A 24511-nucleotide genomic window follows, 5' to 3' on the forward strand; every position below is an offset into this window, starting at 1 on the left:
TTGAGTCACTATTTAGTATTGCCAAAACTTTCTCTTGGTGTTGTAATATTGATTTCCACGTTGACTGGAGCTCAGAGCAGGCACGATCTTATTTATTCAAATGTGAAGTACAAGTTTGTGATGGTAAAAACATCCGAAACGCAACTCAAATGTGTGACAGATGAGAATGCTCAAGCCACCAAAAACGGAAAGAGTGGGGGCGAGAAAATGAAAAACAAGAACCCCCGAAACCTCTGACAGAAACTTCCGAGGAGAACCAAACAAATTCAGAAACTGGAACCCGTGTAGCAGATATGTTTTTGGAACAGACTGTAGTGTTGTGGCATACAGGATGGGAGGGTTGTTCAGATAAAGATATCTTTGGGTTTGCATGTTTGTTTATTACATTTGCATTTTCCTCGTGACAATTTGCTAAGTCATGTAGGATTTTGGTTAGCTAAACATACAGCTCTGGAACAACCATGTCTTGGAAGAATCTTGGGTGCCAGTCGAGGTGTAAAGTTAATGAAGAAATGCACATCTCAGTGGATTTGAAATATAATTAATCTTTTTTAGGTAAAACGTGAAGTATACAGTCACTGTGGAAAGAAATCAGTCTTAAGTTTACCACTGATAATGTGTGCCTTGACTGTTACTGCCTGGAGTTTAATATAGTGATTTATATAGTGTGTGGAGATGCTTTGAGTAGGAAATGTACTCCTGAAGGGAATGGAAATCCCATTTAAATTTACATATTCTTTCTACTTCCGAATTATCAAGTAGGAATTGTAGGCCAAGTTAATTGAACATGTGTCTGTATAATTAATAGCATAGCTATTTCCATCAAGTCGTTACAAGGAAAAAAATGTTGAGGAGATGGCATTAACTTGAAAAACTGGCGATTGGTGTCTTCACCAATGACGGGAAGGCAAGATATCACTGTGTGGAAGCAGCAGAAGGAATATTAGGACAGTAATGCTGTTAAATAAAGCAAATGTAAAAATGTGTTCTGTAACGATTATATTTTAATATTTAGTTTGGGGCTTTTTAGAGGTGTTAAATGAGACTAAAATGTGGCAAGCTGTTCCAATGCGTTGGGACAGAAGGCTTTTCTTACCCTTTAATGATTGAGCTAGATTTACCGAAGAAAACCATCTCCACGATATGCCCTCAGCTGCTGTTCTCCTAGGTGTGTAATGAACACTTCAGAGGCGCGAGACCGTGACCTCGAGTATGTAGATCAGTTAAAAACAGGAAATGTGCCACACCAAGTTGTTTAACGCTGCACTGAAAGCATAGTTAATATCATCTGGCCTTCAGGTGATAAGTATACAATTATTTATCCTCAACTTAAATCCCAAATCACGTCCCGATCACACTTCGTAAGCGTGGGTTACTCCTGACAGAGGGGTTTGCGGTCCTGGTGGTGGGGGAATGGCACTGAAAAAGACACGGGTGCCACATGCCCGAGCTCTGCAGTGAAGGGGCAGGCGGCCAGTGAGGAGCAAACTAATAAGTCATTTTGTTAATTACATTTCCTGTAACTCACTGCTCTAAGTCATCTTTATAGGGGTTATTAGGTGTGCTGTACAACAAATTGAAACTCCTGAGGCCACTGTGTCCTGTCAGGTTATAACTGTTTTCCTGCTTAATGCTAGATGAGCTGAAGCAAATAAGGCAATAGAACAAATTTGCCTGCAGAGGTAATTAAACTTGGCTGCTCTGGACTAAATTAGATGAAACCAAATCGTAGCTCACAGACATTCTTAGAGAATGAGAACAGCCTGGAATTGAAAATTGTTTGAGGTGACTGTGCCTTTGCTAATGAGTGCTACCAAAGCTGAGGAAGTGTATTCATGGAGTTGCCATCGTTTATTACCCAAGGCCCAAACAAAGCATCTATTGTTATTAGGTAATTGTTGCCAAATATAGATGAAACATCACCATTTGATTGTTTTATTGGATTTAAAAGAAAAGTGAAAAAGATTTCTCTGCTGAACTATGCTTCTTGCTAGGTAAGTAGAGGAAAGATCTTCAAATACAACACAAAACAGAGATCAATACTGTGATAAAAAACTGTGTTCCTCTAATTCTTTCACCTCTAACTATGGCTTAGGCAGCAGTCAAAACTTGGTTTACTGTTTCCATGCCATGCTGTTGGATGACATGGAAAAGATATCTACTCAGTATGGTATAAATATAGCTACTAATGAAATAAAGGAAACAGATGACCGTGTCCCACAATGACAAGTCTCGAGAAGCTATAAACTAGAATTATACAGAGAAGATTCTCTACAGTTGCATAGAGAGCCTAAAATAAATACTTTCTGCACAGAATAATTTGTCGGGCTGCACTCACAATATGTTTTAACATAATGGATGATGACAAAAGCAGGAAAACAAAGTCGGGCTCTCAAAAAATACATATTTTTCCTTTTTCCTGCTACAAGTACTCATATTATAAACAAAATTACTGAGCATAATGTGCTAGAACCTTGACTGTTCTTTTACACAGCCTCCATCTTTATCAAATGACAGTGTTAATAGTGTCTGTATTTGGGATATAATCAGATTCATCCTCCCGTCACAAGCTTACTTCTGGCTGCTATAGTTTGAGCTGGGCTTGCTGTGTTTTCTTCAGTACTTGACTCATCTCCAGACCAGAAGCTATTAAGCGGTGTCTGTTGGGTTTATGTCTTGCTTGAGCTAAGCGCAGACTGGGCCTGTGAAGATGATGCAATAGCAGTGGCTGCCGGTTGCAGTACCTGGAAGGGTCTGATGATGGAGGAAATGGTTGTCCAGTGCAGGCAGCGTGCTCAGGGATTTGAGTGTCTGTGCTAAGGCAGACAACAGTGACTGCTGTCCCACCGGGATGAGCCATGGGCTAGCTATACCTCTTTTCTCAAACGTAGGTACATTTAAAGGGCCAGATAGCAGCTGGCAGAGAGCTGGTAGCAGAGCTGTGGTTATGTAGGTCTTCGTTTTTAATGGGGAGGGAGAGGAGAAACTGTGATATAAGCCAGGAGACATCTTTAGGATTGCGGCCAGCAAAACTAATGTTAGAGGATAGTCATAATCTATGCAATGCATTGCCTTGTTGCTTAAGGTTAGAAGCTATGTTTTAATCACAAGCCTACTTTTCTTTGCCTTACCATTCAAGATAAATCCCAAGGAGGGGAAAACGGGTGGTGGAAGTGATGTATTCTTCTATTTGCATGAGTTATTCAAAAAACAGATGAAACGGGTTATGAATATAGTACACCTCAGTCCTCTATGTAGGATGCACCGCTGCTGTGTTGGAAGTGTTCTGCCATTGGCACCACTAATTCTTAAAATGGCAGCAGATGGTCTGGTAGTGCTTGTGCTTCGTGGGGCACTGCACCCAAGCTAGGAAGGAGCCATTCTGCTGCTTTTGAGCCTCTGAGACCTTCTCATGCCCCTAATACCCATCGTTACCTTTCTGATCCTCAACTAGGCAGTTATTTTTTTTCCAGTCTTTTTCCATGTTGTGGGAGGGCTAAGCAGATTTGTGCTGTTCTTGAACAAGGCAGGCATCTGCCCCTTCTTGTCTTAGAAAGTTTCTGTTGTTTTATTTGGTGACAAATAATCTTTCACATGCACAGTGACAAAATTCCGCAGTCCGTAGTGGAATAGTAGTACTTGGTTGGAGATTTCAAGGTGATGGAAGTCTTATAAGCCTTTCACAGGCTAAAATGTTGATTGAAATCAATTCTTATTTGTCCTTAGTCTTCCCAGCTACTGAAAGTGATTCTCCTTGTGCACCTTCATACCAGTTATTTTAAATGAATTCAGTGATATACTGGGTCTGTGCACTTACTATGCTAGCACAATGCAACTTCTGATCTGGCTTCCATGACCTCTTACTGCCTGATATTGCAGCACATAGGAGGCAAAGTAATCTCTGCTTGGACCTGAGACATGACTGAATTAATGAGGCATTTGGGACCTTGTAACATGTGACTCGGACCTAACCCTTTGCTAGAGATCGTATATGTGATAACAATACTGCAGCTAGTGTTAATGGAGGATGGTGTATTAAAAACTATTGCATTTTATTGCTTCAGCTCACTTGGCAGTTGTATCCAAAGTTTCATGGTTGTCAATGTTTAAGCGTCCCAAGATAAATTAAAAGATAAGATTCTGGAGCTCCTGAAATGCTATCTTTACAGGGTTCTGTGAAATAAATGTCAGGTGGTTTTTCAAGTAGAGCCTTGTGCCCTTTTAAAATGACAAACTCCAGTCCTATTACTGTCTGACTTCTTTTTCTGCAAAGGAATGTATCTTTTATTAGTCTAGGAGCTGACATAAATTTTCAGATCCCTCAGCTGTGAAGCAAACACTCTGCAAACCAGCAAACAAGTATCAAAAGGTGAGGTATAATCCTCAAGTTGGTGCCTAGTCCTTTCATCGCCAGCAGGTAGCCCAGAGAGGAGGTAGCTGCAACTGGATGGAGAGTGCCAGAGGCAAGTTACAAAATCCATGCTAGTCTTTGTATGGAAATGTTAAGCCCTGAATTAAGCTAATATGTGTCCCAGGACAAGCTACTGGCCTGCATTGGTTCACCTGGGAGAAGCATTTGAAAGTCCATTGAGGGAAGGGACAGGCATAAAGCATGCAGCATTCTCACGACACCTTGTCAAGTGGTGAGGCCAGAAATCGGCACCTGTCTCTGCTGCATATTTCTGCCTCTGTGCCCAAATTACTGACCTCCTGCCATCCCCTGCCTTCCCGCTGTGTCAACGTGACTGAGCGGGGAAGCTGTCAGACAGGTCAGTTGAAATGATCTGTGTGTTAAAAATGAAAACAACACCCACGCATGACCCCAGAAACTTACTTGCTCCTCCCTTCTCCTCCTCCAGAATGTTTATTTACATTTTTTGGTGTTCTTAAAGTTGATTCCATTTCCTCAATAGTTTCGGGACACAGGGACAGAGGTGTACAGGTGGGGAAAGCAGGAGGCTTTGCACCCTTGGGACCATAAAGGGCCCTTTTGTAGTAACTTCATTCACCCGTGCCCTGGCCCTGTGTTTGGCAGAACAGCTTGCTGGTGGTTTGGTTTCTTCTGAAGGAGGGAGGGGGTTGGGTTTGGCATTCACATATTTGCTTTGAACACAGGGTTTAGGATTTAAATATGCCACTGCAGGCCTGTTCAGTGTGAATTTGGGGGATATAGGGAAAACACTGCCATGTGGGTGACAAAAGTGTGGAAGTGTGTGTGTGGGTTGCCTCACATTGCCCCAGCCTGAGGTCCTGATGAGTGTCAGACCTGGAAAATGGATTAGTTCAGATGAGAAGAATGCTTTTACCTAATCTTTGCTGGTATTATTGCTGAGCAGATTACTTGCTTTAAAAATCACGCAACTTAACTACGTTTTGAAATAACACCGTATATCACTCAGCATGCTCTTCTGTTTCCTGCCTGCTCCCAGACGCTGTCTAAAAGCTTTAAGTAACAGAGCCGGGCTTTCCGCAGCCCTGGGTGGCTCTGAGGAAACCGGCATTAGTGGCTGCTTGCCTCAGAGACGAGCTCTGGAGTCTAGCACTGCCGCCTGGCAGCAGCCCAAGTTTCGCGAAGGAGCACTGTGCTATGGGGTCGAGCTGGGGAGCGAGCCGAAGAGCCTCTGAGAGGAAAAGTCCTCTAGATGAGAGGCGGTAAACCCTGCCGACCTCTGGCGTCGGGTTTATCTTCAAGGAGAGCTGTGGGCCTTTACCGGGCGGTATCAGTTCAAATGACAGGTGCCGACAGCTTGTGCTTGTTGGCCTAGAGTTAACCTAATTCTTTTCTAAGTCTTGAAGTTGTCTGAGGCTGAGTGGCTGTGGTGAAGAGGGCAGGGCCCGGTGGCACTCAGTGATGCCGGAGCCTGGTGCGGCTGAGCGTATGGACGTGGCCTCTGCAGGCCGAGAGTTACAAATCCTGCAGGCCGCTACCTTATGTAGACAATCATTTAACAGGACAGTTAAAACAGTCTGCCCTATCAGTAATATACTCTTGCACGTGTTTAGACTAGCCAAAGTGTCGGCCATTTCTTTACTCTACCCCCGCCAACACACACACGCGCACTTTATCCCCCTAGATTTTTCTTCTCTGCAGATCGCTTGGTCTACAGCGAAAAACCCTGGATCCCAGCCAGCCCGGTCAATAAGTTTCACTCATTAATAAGAATTGCTTGTGTGCAGAGCAAACAGTGCTGTTCAAACAGTTTCCCAATCAAAACAGTTGTGCCACCAGGTTAACCCTCTTGGAGCTGGAGGCGTGCGTTGCTGTCTCCAAAGCTGCGGTTACCTACTGATCATACAAGTCAGACCCGGCTGGGTTGGTTTTGCAGTCCTGGGTTTAGGAGCAGTGGGACCTCCTGCTGAAAGAGGGGTCACTGGTAACACCTTTTCTGCCGTGTTAAGGTGCTGATGTCGCTGAAATCGTCCTGCGGCTTTCCACAAGGAATGTGCCTGGGAGAGAGGTGACTGAATAAAAGTGACGGAAAGATGCAGGTGGCACAGTCTGTGGTGTGCGTTACCTTGCGGTCGGGTGGAGGATTTCCGCGAGAGACTGAAGGGTACAGCAAGCAGTGAAAGTAAACAATTTCAGATAAGGTCCACAGCAATTATTGGAAGGTCATGGATTTAAGCATAGCCCTCTGACAAAATGTTTTAGAGAACCTACAACAGGAAAACAACAACAACAACAAAACAACAGAGAAACTGCCCACATACTGCTGTGGTTGGAGAATAAAAGCAATAGCTGTGAAAATACCCAGCCATCAGTACGGAGGTTCTTAGCAGAATAACTTCACATCTTCTGTTCAGCACAGTTAAAATGTCTTATGGTTTATTTACCCTTTCTGCCATATTATGTTGTAGGTTTGTGTAATTTAATTACGCTTTTTCTAAGAAGTTTCAGTCACTAGCTCTGCACATCCAGTGAAGAGCCTGGCAATGAATCTGCTCCATGTTAATCTCTAGTTTAATGCTTGCAAGGAGATGGATCTGGTAATCTCCAAAGGACAAGAAGGGGGAGGAGAGCGCCGAGGGCAGAGGGAGCAAGACGTGGCAGCGGTGGCTCAGAAGCTCTGCAGAAGCCAGAGCAGAAATCCTGGCAGATGCTGCAGAGGGCAGCTGTGGAAGGATGGCAGAGCTGTTCAGAAACTGGGCCTGCAAGTCTGGAAAGTGTTACTAGAAGCAGCCTGACGGTGAGAGGAGAATGCAATGCAGCAGCAGCTGCCACAGAGAGCATGGGAGCAGCCCAGCAGGCAGGAGGGCTGGGGGAGCCCTCCAAGCACAGCTAAAGGCAAAGGCCAAAATTTCAGGGGACAGAGTTGTGTAATGCTAAACTTACAGTTGGGACTTCAAGAAAGTCTCGATTTCAGAAGGGAGAATGCTTTGTGTTTGTGATTTTCATAGTTCATCATGTGGATGATGTAAACGTGTTCTAGTAACATTTGCTGAGGTGATGTGTTATGATCCCTGGCCAGACTGCGTGGATTTGGGGAGCCTTCAAAACCCATGTTCTACTAAGACTGTGTCAGTCATATTTTGTCCAGCAGGATTTGGTTAAAGAAAGTCCGTGTTTCTGTAGCAATGCAGTGGTTGTGAACTGTATGTGAGCAACTCTCTCAAGCAGAGAGGTCTGCTACCAAACCATGCTGCTGAAAAGTGGCTTTCTTGAGCCTCACGAACATCTCTGGCTGTCCTGGATTCTTTCATTTTGAACATGCTGCTTTCCTCGGTGCCTGGGGAACCACCCAGCCCAAAGCTGCTTTTGGAAGAGCACGTGATCCTCAGGCATGCCATGCTCTGCTTTGTATATACAAAGAAAGAAGCTTGGAAAAAGTTTCGTTACCCCTCGGAGAGTGCTTTACATAATGCCTGAGAGGCTGGCAAGATGAAAGTTTTAGCTTTACGTACAAGTTAGCCCCTAGCATGCATATACATTAGTTCATGGCATAAAACTGGCTGCTGTTGCTATAACTACCAAAAAAGGTAGTTGGGTAGAGGTAATGGGGTTTGAAAAAGGTCAGGGGAAAAGCTCTACTGTGTTTTTTTGTCTGAATAGAGGTGGTACGTGAGTGGTATCACTTGGATGGTTCTGGGCTGTGGGATACGAGCTCTGCGAGGCTTTGAGTGAGCACAATCGGTAGGTGTCCTACCACTTAGAGTGGCAAAGTGACCGGACCTCAAAATGCAGGTCTGGGAATCAGCTGTGACTTCATCTCTAGTTGCTGCGCTTCTTCTACAAAATTATAATAAAGAGTCTCATCCTGAAATGTTGTTTACAATAACCCCACGTTTGGAAGTTTCTTCTGGGATTGTTACAGGCATCTGCCTCAAACATCTGAAACAAACAGTTTTCAAACTTTTCCCACCACAAGTTTAACTGTAATGTTATATCAAAAAAAGTAATAGTGGTATTTTTACTATAAGCATACTTGTAAACTCATCCACGCAGTGCTCAGTGCTTCAGTCTGTTAAGTGAGTATGATGTTAGGAATTTCAGAGTCTTTCACAATATGAAGTGGAAAAAACTGTTCATCTGAAAGAATTATGTATTGTGTTTAAAAAAAAAAAAAAGTATGCCCTGAAGAAATCTTCGCTTTATCTGAAGCCTTTCTTGAATAGGATAGTCCTTTAATCATTGTTTTAAAACCTGTTTTTGATTGAAATGTATTTTTGGGGAGCTATAGCATGTCTTAAACTGTGCTTCTGATTTGTTTTATTTCCAGGAAAGGTAGCTATACAGAAGGAAGATCTGCAGAAGTATCATAACAGAGACACCTGGTTTCAACTCCAGCACGTTGATGCTGATTCGGAAGTACAGGTGAGATTACCTTGGCAAAGGAGCATTTGTAACAGTGCCATGGTAGCTTTGTGGGTTCCATGGCTCGAGGTGTGTTGTGTCCCTGCCGAAGGGAAGTATTGCTCATTAGTGTGGTTTAGGTTTCATTGGTATTTGCAGTTTCTGGGGGTATTTGTGTGTAGGGTGAATTACGAGTGTGCTTAAGTCAACAAGGGCTGGGATTCTGCCTGCAGAAATAATTAAAACTATGTGAACTACCAGAGTCACTGATACAAAGAGGGGTGTGGTTGTCTGCTAGGTATCAAATAGCTTCAAAACTATAAATAACTGTTGATTCCACATGGAGCTGAACCACCTTGAAAATAGTATCTGTGCAGTACTGTCTTTAATTATGTAGGCAGGTTGTCACAGGAATGGCAACAAGTACATCTCAGACAAAAAAACCGCAACAGAACAACAAAAAACTTGCCAGATTTCTAGGCCCTGCTCCAAACCATGGGAATGCTAATGATAGTATCGCTTTAGCTCAGTGTAGGATTTGGTACTTTGCAGATTTTGGTACACAGTGTGACTCCTTTTTTTTCCTACTTAGCCTCTTTTGAAGCAGGCTCTAATTTCTATTACAGTGTCAGGTCTTGTGAAAACAGTCATTATAACAAAACAAGAAATTAAAATGACGTAGCTGGATATCAAGTGAATACAAATCAGATACTTAACTGTTTTATTTTCTATTAAAAAAAAACAACAAAACACACACATAAAAACCCACAACACTTTTGAAACACAATATTTGCTTAGGAGCTTGGATACTGTCTGACCTGTTCAGCAATCTCCAATAAACGCAGGGGGAAATGCTGCTTAGGTAACTGAGGTAGGGTTAGAAATAATGTGCCGGCTTTTCAGTCTGCAAGCAAGTCTGTCCATACTAGGTCAGAAAATGACACATGCATTGCACATCCATTCCAATATGTAGTGCGGTTACGTATAGTGAAGCTATATTTGTGAAAATATATTCAAGACTAGTTTTTTCATTTATTTGGAGTGAAAAATAACATACTGTTGTGCATGTGATCCAAAGAAGGCTTCCTGACAGCCTGTTCAGTCTGTAACATTCTCTTGTAAAATATTGATCCTCTTTAATGCCACATTTTGATGCCAGTGGTGATGGAAAGGCTTTTAATAGCCTTTTAACATTGAAGTCTGTTCCATTTACCCTTGTCTCCCTTTCTTCTTATCCCAAAGCCTCTTATGACAGTGACTTTAAAACAGTAGATGTAGTGTTTATTTCCTGCAGGATATGAAAACTTTCCCTTTATAATTTATCAGTTGAAGAAGGTCAATATTTGGATAAGCTTCTGCATAGTTTATTTTGGTATAATATTTACACAGAGTGAGCTTGTGGAAGCTTTTTAGACCCAGGGTACTTTCTAGGACAGCATTGGTAATTTAGGCTGTGAACTGAAAGGTTTGCAAACAGTTCTACCTTTTTGGAGAGATGATGAGCACAATGTTTGCTCGAAAAGCATATTCTCTGTTTGTAATTGCACAGTTCATCACTTCCACAGTTCATCACTTCCACTGTTTGTATCTTTACAAGAGCACAACGTTAAAAGCTGCTTCTGGGCTACATGATAAACATTTATTACAACTAGTATAAATACGAATAGCCTTCTGATTTTATCCATTTACTTAAATGTTCCACAGTCTTTATGTTAAGTAGTCTGTACAAGGGCTTTATGTTTTCCGTAATAGTGCGAGCAGATTGGTAAATATTTTGTGGGAATTCTTATACATGGGAAGATAGACAAATGAAAGTGTATTTTTGTTTGTGTCTTTTATACTTGTGGTATCTCAGTTGTATCTTGTTTTTCTAAACATTTACTTTTTCATTCGTAAGAGCAAAAAGAATATTTGTAGTAAGTATGGATTGTTACTCAGTTTTTCTCCAAATTTAAGGAAATCATTTGAGACATTTTAAGAGTTTAACATTTGCAATGAATCGTGCAAATACTAATAACCAAAAAACAAATTTCTTGTGCCAACTATCTGTCTATCATTCTAGCAATTATCCTAATTGGCCACATATCTAGTGGATTAAGCATTGAGCCATGTGCCAGGAAATGCCTGCATCTTACTTCTGTTTCTGCTAGTCAGTGGCCTTAATGCTATTTTCCATGTCATAAATACTGTTTTCCATGTCATAGAGCACTTTGTGGCTATTTAGTTATGCATCACAGCACTGCATTGAGGCAAGAGACTGTCCCTACTGTCAATTCAATACTTTGAACAGAATGAGAAATAAGTATCAAAAAGAATGTGACTTGCTTGAGGTCAGAGTGGGTAATTAATAAATAAACGAACAAACAAAAACAAGCAAACAAAGAACAGACAAACCAGATTGGCTTCTGATTCTTTCTCATCATTAGGCCGTGATATGAAAGAAACTGAGTGACAGTGTTAAGCCCACAGAGAACCGTTCTTTACCATATGCAAAGCCTGAAAATGTCCAGGTTTTAAGCAAGACCAACCAGCCCAGTCGGAAATTGCAAACCAGCTTACAATCAGTGGATTATGGAAATATTAATGAAACATTAATGATCCTGGGTGCCTTGGTTCCCAGATGCCCAGTTCTGGGATACATTTGGCTGTATTTTTGAGAACAGAAGGATTGACTTGAAATTATGGAAAATCGCATTTCTGATGTAAGAACTGGTATTTTTAGCTGGCTGTCTGCAGTTTAATGTGTGTAAGTAAAATTTCGTTATTGACATGGTTTGGACCTCACTTAGGAGGTCCAGAAATGGTACAAATTTTTCAAATGGAAATACTGTTTTCTTTTTTCATATATGGAGAGGGGCTAGTATGTGAAGATTACTCTTTTTTTTGCAAATGCAGAACAGTAAAAATTAGTGTTAATAGAAGTTGAGTGCATTTATTTATATTTTTGTGCTATTTTCTCAAATTTTATTCAGAAGCTACAACTAATTATTCTGACGCTGTAATCAAAATTATGTGGTAATGTGAAACACCATTGGACATAGTTACTGAGATGCTTAGCTCGAGGCTTTGCATTCAGTCTTATGGTTTTCCAACACTGCTAATTCTTACTGACTTGTAAAGATGTTTTGTATTGTCAGGAGTGCGAGCTGAGGCTGTGACTGGATAAACCTTATTGTAGATGAAAATGTTACTGACGGCAGGACTACGTGAATCAACAACTTGCACAGTTTTGTTGTTGGATGCTTTAATGCCACATCCATTTATTACTTGACAGCAAGACATAACCACGTCCTGCATGACTTCTTATCTTGAAGGAAAAAGAGGGCATTGTCCTAGGCAAAGAGTGGCCAAGAAGCCTGGCATCTCACCCCTGCCCCTGTTCAACGTGGTGCACAGTCCCGCACCGAGTGGTAGAGATGTTGTCCAGCTCCCCAGTCCACAGGTGCAGATTGGGCATTACCTACTCACACGTCCTTTGTGGCTTTGGTTCAGCCTCTGGTTCAACGTTCACCATCTGTTCTGGCAAACTAGCTCGTTGAGATCAGCGTGATCGGAGGCACCTGAATTTCCCTTCATTTGGGTAGGGGTGTAACAACAGCCACCAGAACACAGCGGTGTGTAGTTCAGCAGTGGACAGTAGTCACCCCTTGGGGTCACGAGGTTTTTATTCTCTTAGTAAATCAGTGCCCCTGCAGCTCACTGGCTGTTTTTGCTCTGGATAGTTTTATAAAACTGTATTGCATCTTCTGCTACGGTCCTGTATGTTCCACATGCAATTTAGGTATAACCTGGGTGATCAGACTGTTTTAATCCAAGTGGTTTAAGTTCAAGCTGTTCTGTGGAGCATGAACTATTAAAGTTCAGCAAAATGACATTTGTTTGGCATATGAATGTGAAATTATATGATTTCTGAACATTCATTTTTTAAATATACTAGAACATATTAAATGCTGTCTGGAAGATTTATCATACAGAGTGCGGAATGAAACTCGACAGGAGCTGTTAAATGCATAATTCGTGGCTTACTTTTCCACACTGGAAAACTTGTTCTGAAAGAATGAAGCTGTAACCAGGTGGGTTTGTGTGCATTTAGTTACAGGAGTTTTAAGTTCCCATCTTGTGCTGGAGCCTGCCGGCTCCTCAATGGGATGCTACCATGCCCAGGGCTAAATACACAGTCTCTGACAGCACAAATGCTCAAGCGTTTCTGTGGAAAGTAAAGCCATTGAACCATTACTGAAAATGTTCATAGTCTTATCTCAATGCAAAAATTAAGGGCAGAGGGATTTGCAACAGAAGACAGAACTTGCTCAGCTGTTTAAGCTCAGTAAGAGCATGATCTTGCATGCTTTCCATGGGACGTGTCTCTTTTCCACTAGTCATGTGTCTTTCAGGATTTGCTGTTTTCTCATTCTCCTGCTTTTTGAGAACTGGAAGCAAAACTTGTGTACATCTCTCTTGAATGACTGCCTTTCCTTCACGTGCAGGGCTTTATTTGACAATAACTGATTCAGGTGTTTGCCTGGGGCAGTAGATGACAGGTGCTCCCTATGTCCATATGTTCTCAGTGGAGCCTAAGCCCAAGTGCACATCCAACCTTCAAAAGGCCTTTTCTGCTTTTGAGCAGGTTTGTTTGTTTATTTTTTTTTCCACAGCAACTTCAGCCCTCCACAGTTAACTCTGTTTGGTGGAACTTGAGCTTTGCAAGCCAAATACCTTTTGTGTACATGTAATCAGTGAGTGGTTAAAGATCCAGAAACATTCTGATTAATATCAAAACGCACGAGCATATTCCAAACCATGTAGTCTGTGTATGCCAAACAGGGGGAGAAATAAAAGGAGAGTCAGTTATATTCTGACGTGTTTTCCTGTGCAGGCTCTTGCTTTCAAATGTTCCTGTTTTCAAGTGTCCTTTGAGTTGCTTCCTCCACAGCAATGACAAATGTAAAATGGTCACATTCTCTTGCAACTGAGTTCTCTGTATTAACTTTGAGAGTATTTAACCTGAGTTCTCAGTATGAACCATGAGAGCTTTTCCAAAGCTAGTCTTAGGTAAAATTCATTGTTGGGGGAGCAGGGAAAAAAAAAAAACCTGACATAAAAGCTTGAAAGTTGTTCATTTCCCCTTCCTCCTCGTAAGAGCTTTGATATGTCTGAAACATACCTATTTAGCTATCAACTTAAACAAAAAATACAAACTTGCATGTAAAGGGCAGATAGCCAACACCGAGGAAGCAGATTGTCTCAATTTTAACCTTCTGTACTCAAAGTTCTTTGTGAAAAAGTTACCAGTGTTAAGAAATACTTTCTGCAGACACCAGAATCCCTTCCTTCTTCTTCTACTCCGTTAGCATTTTGCTTACACAGGCCTTTGATTATTGTTGAAGTGTGCCTGTTCTTGGGTGTGAAGCGATACATCCGTTGGTGGACCTTACAGCGCTAGTGGAAAACATTGCTTGCAGGTATGTTTAGAGAGTGCCCCTACAATCAATCCTTTTGTCTTGCTGGAAGTCACTGCTGGCTCTGAAGTGCTTTCTGTATTTTAGCTAGAAGGATATATTCGAGGCGTACTGTGCTGCTCAGAAAAACTCTACTCCTTTGTCAGCACCTTCCCACTGAATGCAGGATCTATTCCCCGCATCAGGCTTCGTGAATGAAACCCTGCCCTTGCCAGGGCGGGAGGTTTGCCACGACTTCAGCAGAGCCAGGATTTCACCACAAGCTTTTGAATTAGCTCTCCTAAATTCAGTCCTGTTTGACAGTTAGAGAAGTTTATCCCAGATCTCCAGAGGAAGCTGGAAATGTGTTGCTCTGTTATTTTCTTTTGCCCTCCCTTCATAATATTGTGGAAGTTGCCATGGTCTTTCCCATATCTGCCTGCTTCCTGTTCTATAAAAAGCATTGATTTGTGTATGTGTAGAGCAAACTGTACTGAACTTGAACAGCTCTGATGTTCATTGTTATTTTCTGAAATATACGGGTTCAAAAATAAACTAGGTTGAAAAAATTGTCTTCAGGAGCAACCGTACAGGGTGATACCCCTCCAGTGACTGGCAGAAATATCTGCTCTGTTAAACAGTGAAGAGCACTGCATGCCCACTGTCCAACACTGCATTAGCTGTGTTCCTGTAGGTATTTAAATGCTTCTAACATGAAGATGAGTCACTGACACATTTTGTGTAACCCACTGTAAGCACGGCTGTATGCAAATGTGAAAAAGAAGAAGCTGCTTCCAGGTTTGGTATCGGCTTTCCACCACATACAGGAAATAAATGGGTGTTACCCTCTTTTTTTTGTGAACAGTGGCTTTTAGGTTTCCCTCTTTCAGTTGTTTTGAAATGATATGAAATCTCTGTTTTGATAGAGCGAGAAGATTCTCAAGGCTACGTGCCTACTGATAAAATTATTTCGGAGAACTGACGCGTGTGTCAACACTGGCGAATGTTTCATAATAATGTTTGTGATAATCAAAAAGACTGCTTATTGACCAGATCCTGCTTTGTGGCAAGACTTCCTCCTCCCCACACGAATGTAAGGGTATTCAGTGCTCAGAGGGGTAAGACAGTCTATCCCAGTTTGGTTTGTTGCTTCTAAAAAGCTAGCCTGAAATAATAGAGTGAAATGAAGAGCACCTACTGCTGAATACTAAATTCACGTTGTTTCAGAGTTCTTTGTGCATTTACTAGAGCTTGGGATACAGCCCAGGGGTTCCTAGTGTTTGTTAGTGTTTTTTTTTTTAAACTTTTTCCCTGAAAAATCGGATCACATCTGCCTTGAGTTAGATCAGATGTCGCATCCGAAGTGGCATTCAATTGCTGGGCCACGAGTCGTGTGTTAGGTTCCAGCCCAAAACGTGTGCACGCAACCGCACCAAGAAATGTCTCCTAGGGGTGTCCTGGTGACTTGAGGAACGCTGCCTGTAAGGCCCACCACTCGTTAAAAATGCTCAAAGTGGCTCATGCCAGCACGGCAGAACTCTATCAAAGCAATAACCTCAGGATAATCTGCTATCGTGTGTTTTCTTTCCTACTTCCACATGCTGTGTTTAAATGAAACCACAAATTTGCAACTGCTGGAAACGTGAGACAAGTACGTAGTGTGTGTATGCCTGCTGTACAACTGCCTTCTGGTGTTTCAGTCTGCAGTACCTTATAGTTTCCAAGGAAAATGAAATTGTGTAGACAAACTTTTCCTGTACCTATCAAAACAGAACTTTGATTGTGATTTTTTTTTTCTTTTTCCTTTGCAAGCTTACAATTAGCGTCCCTTTTATTTTTGAGACAGCGGTGTGGAGTAGTTCTTCCTGATACCTGTTAGCATTACGAGTATCTTAGCAAGACTGGAACATGATTCTATTTTTTTTTTTTTTAGTAAAGGCAATATTTAACAAGCAGTTATTTTTTTTTTTTCTTAATAAGGCCTTTTAAAAGTTTTGTTTGTTACTGATTTCCTTTTGAGTACTTGCTCATTGCCTACATGAAATTGAATCTGCTGATGACTTCTTTGATCAGGAATGGAAAAGTAGAACCTGTCTGTTCCCATGATGGTGTTTTGGATGTAATTAGGAAGGACATCTGACCTATGAACCCACCCATCCATATTACTCCGTGTGTATGAAAAAGGAAGTGTTGTTCAGCAATTGGGTTGGCACTCCTTCAGCAGCTTGTTCCTTGAAAAAATCCTACTCTTCCAAATGTGAAGGGTATGCTAATGAACATCTCTGCTTCTAGGAATATTCTGATTTATTTTTATGTAAATGCTTTAGTCATTAATGCCTTCTGCTTCAAAACCGTCAAACATCCAGCTGCTTCTCTGAGTTTGCTTGCTGTGCTAAAGGGGAAAGTAAAACTTTGTGGTTAGGACACAGGCCTGGGACTCATCCCAGATTCAGTCCCTGGCTCCACAACAGGGATTCTCTCTGAACAGAACCAAGCCACAGTGTTTCAGCTGCAAAGTAGGGACACCGTGCTTTTTATACTGCCCCGTTATCTGGTATTTCCTGCTTGTAAATGCTGTCATCAAATGTGGGTGCCTAATACAATTGGAGGCTCTAGGTAATATCACACTAGTTCTTTTAATAATTAAAATATTGTTGTTGTTTAGTTGTGTAGTCTGGGGAAGAGGAGGCTCAGGGGAGACCTCATTGCTCCCTACAGCTACCTGAAAGGAAGGTGTGGGGAGCTGGGGGTCGGCCTCTTCTCACAGGTAACCAGTGATAGGACTAGAGGGAATGGCCTCAAGTTGCGCCAGGGGAGGTTCAGGTTGGAAATGAGGAGACATTTCTTCTCAGAAAGAGCAGTCAGGCACTGGGACGGGTTGCCCAGGGAGGTGGTGGAGTCACCGTCCCTGGGGGTGTTCAAGGAGAGGTTGGGCCTGGTGCTTAGGGACATGGTTTAGTGGGTGACATTGGTGGTAGGGGGATGGTTGGACCAGATGGTCTTGGAGGGCTCTTCCAACCTTAATGATTCTATATGAATGTCTTTGGTGTTGTAAGTAAATTGTTAAATTGTTAAATTTTGTTAAATTGTAAGTAAATATTTTAGCAGCTTCTTGCTTCTTTGGTGCATTTAGTCTGGTATAGATGATCAGTTGACCTTCTGTTGGTTAGATGAGGTCTTGATTTTATAATTTATTTATTGATTTTATAATTTATTGCACAGTTTTCTGTCTTCTCTTTGAGAAGTGCATTACCCAGTATATCATAAACCAGTGAATGACATTGTGAAGGAATGCTCTCAGACACAGGGTTTGATTTTTGGGTGGTCCTGTATGGAGCCAGGAGCTGGACTCGATGATCCGTGTGGGTCCCTTCCAACTCTTCCATGATTCCAAGGAGAAAATTTATTCAGATGAATCCGTTTGTACTGCCTAATGGTATAGTTGACTTGGGAAAAAGCGTTCAGTTTATGTAGGAGTTACATTTTCTGTGAATTAAACCTGCAAGTATGCTGCTGTAGCCTTATTTTAATGTATTTGTGTAACTGAGCTTTTAACTGGAAGTGATGAGGTATTCTGGGAATAGTCGGCGGGGCTGCCAGTCCAAGTGATCCCGTGACCTTTGTTTTGCTGTCTGAAGGTTTGAGTCACTTTCTGAGCAGCTGGCCGCTCGCTAAGTCTTCAGAAGAGAAAAATGAGAGCTACAAGAAGAATTGGCTTTCAGCCCAAAGGAGGCTGCACTATATTTTGTTCTTAATGTAGCTGGGAAAATGTGCGAGATACTGCTGACTTGAGAGCATTTTTGGAGCTTAATTTATAAAGTAGGGAGCTTTCATCTTAATTACTCAGTTTGAGTGAGATCTAGCAAACTGGCACTGTAAATTAAGTTTACATTCAGGCTCACCTAAGTGTATTGAAGCATTCTTTCTTTCCTGATAGAGATCAGTCTTGCCGTTGTTTAAGATCAGTGGAAGCATTTCTCTAAAAACATCTTTACCTTCTTGGTGTTTTTCTACAAGGGTATATTTTCTGTAAAGTTCCTAAATCTCATCGCATGTTTCTTAAGTTCTTCAAAACTCATACCAGTGTTGATTTCTCTAATAAAGGAAATATGTAGAATATCAACAAGGATGGCAGCAGTGGTTTTACAGGTTGATGATCTAAATTTATTCTCCAGAGCTCCATGGTTTAGCTCCTGCATTAAAATATGTGGAAGAGAGAACATGGAAATTAAAGGGGAACGCTGTAAAATAAAGCCATAAAACTGCCCTTTGTAACTTGGTTTCTCAGCTGATGGTGTGCTTAGCCTCTCTTACGGCCTGTACAATGGTCACTGGAGCAAGACTGAGTTTGAAAGAGGTGGGTCTAGAAGTGGCTTTATGCATTTGTGCAGGGAAATGCTCCCCTCACCCATAAGGATAGGCTTAGGGTTGGGAGGAAATGACAGATGTTGAGATTTGGGTACACTGACGGGGTAAAGGAGGGGATTCGTTTCTCAGCGAAACAGACACGAAGAGTCAGCAGTCAGAGCCAAATTCAATATGGGATTTCGTTTTATATAACTCAGAGGAATCTTTTTTCTTGTTTTCTGGATGAACACCAGTGCCATCTGCCAAGTGGACTGGAAGGGCCCGTGTTCCAGCCCCTGGACGGAAAAAAAAAGGCTATGGCCTCAGTACTGAATGTGCAAGTGGCTGACAGAGGTTTGAAGGATGAAAGTGCAGTCAGAATGGTCCCTGGGAAGGGGTTTGCAAGGAAGGGGAGAGAGAATGGCTGTCGCAGTAAGAAACTTTATCATTCATTGATTTCTTCAGGACAAGCATTCCGGCACTGGCTTCAGAGTTTGTACTGCTAAGTGTAGGAGTGTCGGGGAATGAGCTTGAACCCAACTTCTGAGCATTCATGCTGTTATTGCACTCCCTACTCTGCTTTGGACTGCTTTCACCAGCTTTTGTCCAGACAAAAGTGTGGAGGAAGTTGAACGTAATGGCATAGAGCAACTTGGTTTGATCTTCACTCCCTCCTGTTAGGCGGGATGGACATCCTTTGGCAAGAGTTCTGGTGATGTGGAGAAAGAGGAAAGGTCAAATCTGGAAGATATTATGAAAGGGCTTTTGCATGAGTCGAGACAAACTGAGTCAATAATGACACCCACATTAGAGCTCTGACTAACTAGCGGGGTGGGTTTTAGGGTCCTTTGGTAAAAAAAAAAAGGTGGAGAGGAGGTAGTTATGAAGGTGAATGACTCAATTTTGGCCAACGTGATTTACAAATTACTGTTGGGCAGCATTGAAATGTTAGAATACGTCAATAACAAAACGTATTTTACTATAGATGTTGTAAGAGTTTTTGCCAGTGCTTGTGTTTTGGAACAGAATAGAGTTAATGAGAGTAATGCAGTTTGTATTCATGATCAGCTTTATTTTCCTGGCATATCTGAGCATAGATTTTTGACCCAAGTCACAATAAAGTCAATGTGATGGTGAGGAGTTGAAGACTGCGTAACAGTAGATGCTATGAATGCTGGTGACATGTTGGACATTTATTTTTCTTTAGTTGCCCAGTGTAGTTTTACTGATACTGGTCTCAAAGTTTATTGTCATAACTTTATAGCTATTAGCCCCTTCAGTTTTCCAGACTTTAAAGCATAGAGGTATTTCTTTAAAACGCACCAATGTGATACATTTTCAGTGGTTGCGTTGGATATCTTAGCTTGGTGTTTCAAATGCTAAATATAAATAAAGCGACAAGAAAATATTTTTGTTCCAGACCACAGAAACTCCATATCAGTCAACTAGTAAAACACGCAGAGAGAGATAAGATAATGGGGGAGTAATTATGCACTGCAACTGAGTGAAATGTCTACTAATCTGGATTCCTTAGCAAGTGAAATAGCTCACCTGTACAACTGTTAACTAGTCTTTATACTCCTTCTGAAATTGCTTGCATTAACTGACTTTCTTTGTTTTAAGCTGGAATGGGGTGGCTGGCTTTGCATAACACCGATTTTTCATGTGTTTTTTTTTGTTTGTTTGTTTGTTTCAGGGAAAGGTCCACCTTGAGCTGAGACTGAGTGAAGTCATAACAGACACTGGTGTCGTCTGCCATAAACTCGCAACACGGTAGGATTTAAAATGTAACTGCAGAGTGATGAGAAACATAATAGTTAAATATAGTGTGCAGTGCCTCATTTAAAAATAGTTGGAGGGATCAAAACATTGACTGGAAATCAAATGTTCTTATGCTCTGAACTTATTTACTAATTGTCCTTAATCAGTGGTATCCTTAAAAATTTATAGAATGAGATGTTTTTTCATTCTCCTTTTCTCCCTATAATCTACATAATTTTCTTCCTAATACTTTTAGATGAAACAATTTGGCAATTGTTTCAATAGAAAAATGCTCTCCTAGTGAAGTTCTGACCAGCCCTGTTTTCGGACCAGTATGTGACATTGCTTTGTTATTGCCTTTGCCAAAGCTTTGTCAATAAGCTGTCGTGGTAGTCCTTACAGCTGGGACCTGTTAACAAGTGCACGAGAGCCACGTGGTTGATCTCCGTCCTTCTAGGCTCGCTAGAGGCTCACTAGGTTGGTGAGGAGGTGCTGGAGTATGCAATCTTTGCATGCCTGTGCATATATCCTCTAGCCATCCAGTCCCGCCAGAGCTCTGTGAGTAGGTGTCTTTGAAATATTTCTCCCGGCAGTCTGATGATTTTAAAAAACTGTGGTGAGGCATAGTGAATGGCAGGCATGGTCTGGTGAAAGTTGCTGTGTAGGCTCTGATCTCCAGTGAATTTATTAACCAGGGCACAGAGCCACTTGAACAGAGCTGTACCTCCTTCAGATCAGAAGTTATGTCAGAATGGCTCTGCAGCACTTGAAGGGCCCAGCCTTCATTTCACTGCTACCCAAGGACACTTTTTGTCATTTTTTTGTCAAATTTCCATTGTGCAATTTGCATATGACCAAGTGATGATGATCAAACGCATTCTAAGAAACCAGGTTCAAACCTGCAACTACCAAGTCCTAGGCCGGCATCTTTTGTTGGAGTGTCATTTCTGTTGCCATAGGTCCTCAGGCTTTGCAGAAGAGGGGAAAATACGAAGTGGAAAAAGATGGTTTATTGTCTTTCTACCCTGCTCCGTGTCTGCTGTGTGAGAGAATATATGTGTATGGGACATACAGGACACTGGGCTTATCATTAGGCTCTAGCCTTTCTGAAGGTCTGCAATGCTCTCCTTAGCGATATAATACAGCAGCAAAGGCCTCTGCCTATATCTTCTGAACTCCAACTGTGAGGTAAAAGCCTGTGATGTCTGGTTCTCTGCCAACACTTCAACAGGAACATCCTTCCACTCTCCCCACAGACTGTTTTGAATAGTTAGGTGATGCACTGAAGGACCTTCAGAAGTGTTTGCCTCGCTTCGTTTTGTTCTGAGGGAGTATGCCATACTACAGCCAGCTTTCTTTTAAAGGTTTTGTCTTCAGTCAAATAAGATCTGGTGGCATTGTAATCCCAATGCTTTTTTTTTCAGTGAAATTCTTAAAATGCTACAAATAGATGTCAGAAAAGGTCCTTCTTAACATGTTACACATACAGCTTCTTGCTTCATGAAAAGCAATAAGGTAATGTCAACCTTTACACTATGGCAGTGTGCAGCGTTTTTTTCTATCTTTCTATTCATTTGACCAGACAGGTTTTAAATCTTTATTCATATTCTTGCTGCTGTGGCCTTGGTTTGAAGATTATTCCTTTCACTCTGCACAATACAGAGGAAATACCTAGATTGGCTTGTGAAGCATTTTGCAACTTTGATTTGGAAGGTATTGTTCAGTAAATACAATGCATTAGTTCAAATGTGTAGACAATTTTTGAGGTTTTAAGCACTGAATTTTAATGCTCAGAGGTTTTCTTGATTTACAGCTAGCTCTTGGCTCTTAGAAACAACCTGAAAATCAGAGCCCAAGCAATCTTTTGTCTGCTGAAGTCAACTTTTCCGCTGTCTTCTGCTTTCTGCAGCCTACCTGAGCACTGTATTTGGCTCTGGCCAGTTTCCACAGCTATTTGTTGTTTGGGTGATAGATAGGAGTAGAGCTAAGCTGTAGATAAGGGAAATCAGAAGTAGAAATATTTCTAGCATATGTACTTCCATTGGTGCAAGTTTTTATGGCAATGTGTCTTGTAAGTGAGAAAGCAGAAGGGAAGAAGAAAGAAAAGGTATGGGGAATGATAACAGGAAAAAAAAACACAAAACAAAACAAAAAAAACCACTACATTTAAATGTAGTCTGGCAATTTCTTCATCCTGCACCTTTTGTTTAGGAAGGTACACAGCAAACTGCGTCTCTGTAACATTTTTCTACACTATCTGAAATCTCATTCAGGTTTGTTCATAGGCAGTTTGGCTCTAGTGCGTAGGCATGTAAGAAAAGACAGCAGTAATTAAGCAATGCTTGACTGAATGTCTGTGGAGCCAGAAGTTGCCAGTGAGAAGAATGGCACAGGTGGGTGAGGCAGAACCTTTGTTTCAGGTAGTTCATGAATGAAAAGCAGAGGCTGGGTGAATTAGAGGAGGACAGCTACCAACTGGACTTTGTGAAAATAACTGATTCTTTTTTTTGTGGACAGCTTCTGAGTTTACTGCAGTGAGCAAGTAAGACAAAACTGTAAAAGCATGAGCAAGAACTTGTGAATTGTCATCCTGTGGACTCCCTTGATTTCCTTTTTTTTCCCCTTAAATTAATTTGGAGACTCTTCGCTGCAGAAAGATGAATGCTCTCCTGCAAATTGGCACGTAGATATAGCCAATTAAACAATTTGGGTCTGCAAGGAGAACAGAAACTACTTCCAGTGGGCAGCTTTCATTTTAAAAGCACGTATGTGGGCTGAATGAAAACTAGGACTAATTGGAAGCTTTTTTTTTTTTTTTTTGCCTATCCAGAAAATAAATAAAGACGGGGTTTCTTACCAGCCAATGCACAGCTCATATCTTCAGTACTGTGCCCTCTGTGCCTGCATGCATTGCCGCCACCTCTGTACTCCAGAAAGCCTCAGCAGCAGCTGAAGCCTTGCTCAGCCAGTCTGCAGCCCTGTGGAGCACTGGGAACAGTCAGCTGGATGGGAAAATTCATCTGAATGGGAAGGCAAATTAAAATTGCAAAGCGCTGAGCTCTTGAACGTTAAGTAGTAGATTATTTAAAATGCTAAAGGTATGTGATCTTCCTTAGCCTCTGCAGAGGAAGCAAAAAAAAAAAAAAGAGTTTAACAACTGTTACCTAATAGCTTCTCCCTAGGAGGCATTCAGTACTTCCATTTAGCCCTAAACCAGTAAGCTGCTGTGCTTCATCAGAGCCCTTCAGAGGCCCTAGTTCTCTGCCAGCTGCTACAGCACCATCTCCCAGACCGAATCTCTGCAAAAGAGCTAATGATGAGAAGCATTAGTGAATTTAAAAGTTAGGCTGACAATACAGATGCAGGCTCCACATTCCGACTTGTGTCCCCAGGCGGCTCCTGCTGTCATCCCCTGTAAAAACCAAAACTCTTCCTTTTTGCATCCTTCATCTGGGAGCATTTTGCTACGTGTGGTTTCCCTCTGTGGAATCGCTGCAAAACCTGGTGGTTCGAGTGAGTGAGCGGGACAGTGTCAGCTGGGTCTCTGGGAGTCTCTCGTGTCCCTGTTACAGGACTCGGGGTGCAGAGGTTTGATAGAATAGTTGTGGAAGGGACCTTCAGGGATCATCTTGTCCAAATGATGTACGTTCGTGTCGTATAGAGAGAGGATGCCTACAGCTTAGCAAGCACAGCCCTTTGCCAAAGTGCTTGTCAGATAAAAGAAAACGTGGACTTTGCAGCCTGGTGCCTTCATGTAACTACACTACGGCTGTGCCATAAAGTGAGTCATCATGAGTACACAGGGTGCTAGGGAAAAGTCTTATTCCTTAGGGTCTGTTTTCCCCCTCTATAGGGTCTGGTTCTCCATGCTCTGTTCTTCACTCTCAGAAGATCTCGAGTTGTCTTCCTCCATGCTATTTACAGCTACAGCCTTCCCGGCCCTCTGCGCGGTCAGCAGGGATCAGGGAAAGGTGCTCCTTCTGCAGCCATGTCAGGCTGAAGAACTTGAGCTAAGTCTTGGACAGTGTGTACACAGATAGCCTTCCTGCTTCACAACAGCAAGTGCTCAGAAGGAAGCCCTGCATCTTTTGGAAAGCTTTCCCCACCGTCTTCAGAGCAGATTCTGTGCAGCACACTTGGGTTTAACACAGAAGGGTGGTCCCCCAGAGGCTTT

At 41.9% G+C, this 24511-nt stretch overlaps 1 protein-coding gene across 4 annotated transcripts in view; it reads left to right on the forward strand.

Annotated features, from left to right (window-relative positions):
• Window positions 1-24511, forward strand: part of RASA3 (RAS p21 protein activator 3) — a 164741-nt gene that overhangs the window by 91790 nt on the left and 48440 nt on the right. For all 4 annotated transcript variants that reach the window (XM_083801771.1, XM_083801770.1, XM_083801769.1 and 1 more), the window contains 2 exons: window positions 8718-8812; window positions 20273-20349. In XM_083801771.1, coding sequence (XP_083657897.1) covers window positions 8718-8812; window positions 20273-20349 — 172 coding nt within the window. The remainder of the gene's footprint in view (window positions 1-8717; window positions 8813-20272; window positions 20350-24511) is intronic.

Source organism: Anser anser (genome assembly GCF_964211835.1).
Source record: "Anser anser genome assembly, chromosome: 1".
In the NCBI taxonomy this organism is placed as follows: domain Eukaryota; kingdom Metazoa; phylum Chordata; class Aves; order Anseriformes; family Anatidae; genus Anser; species Anser anser.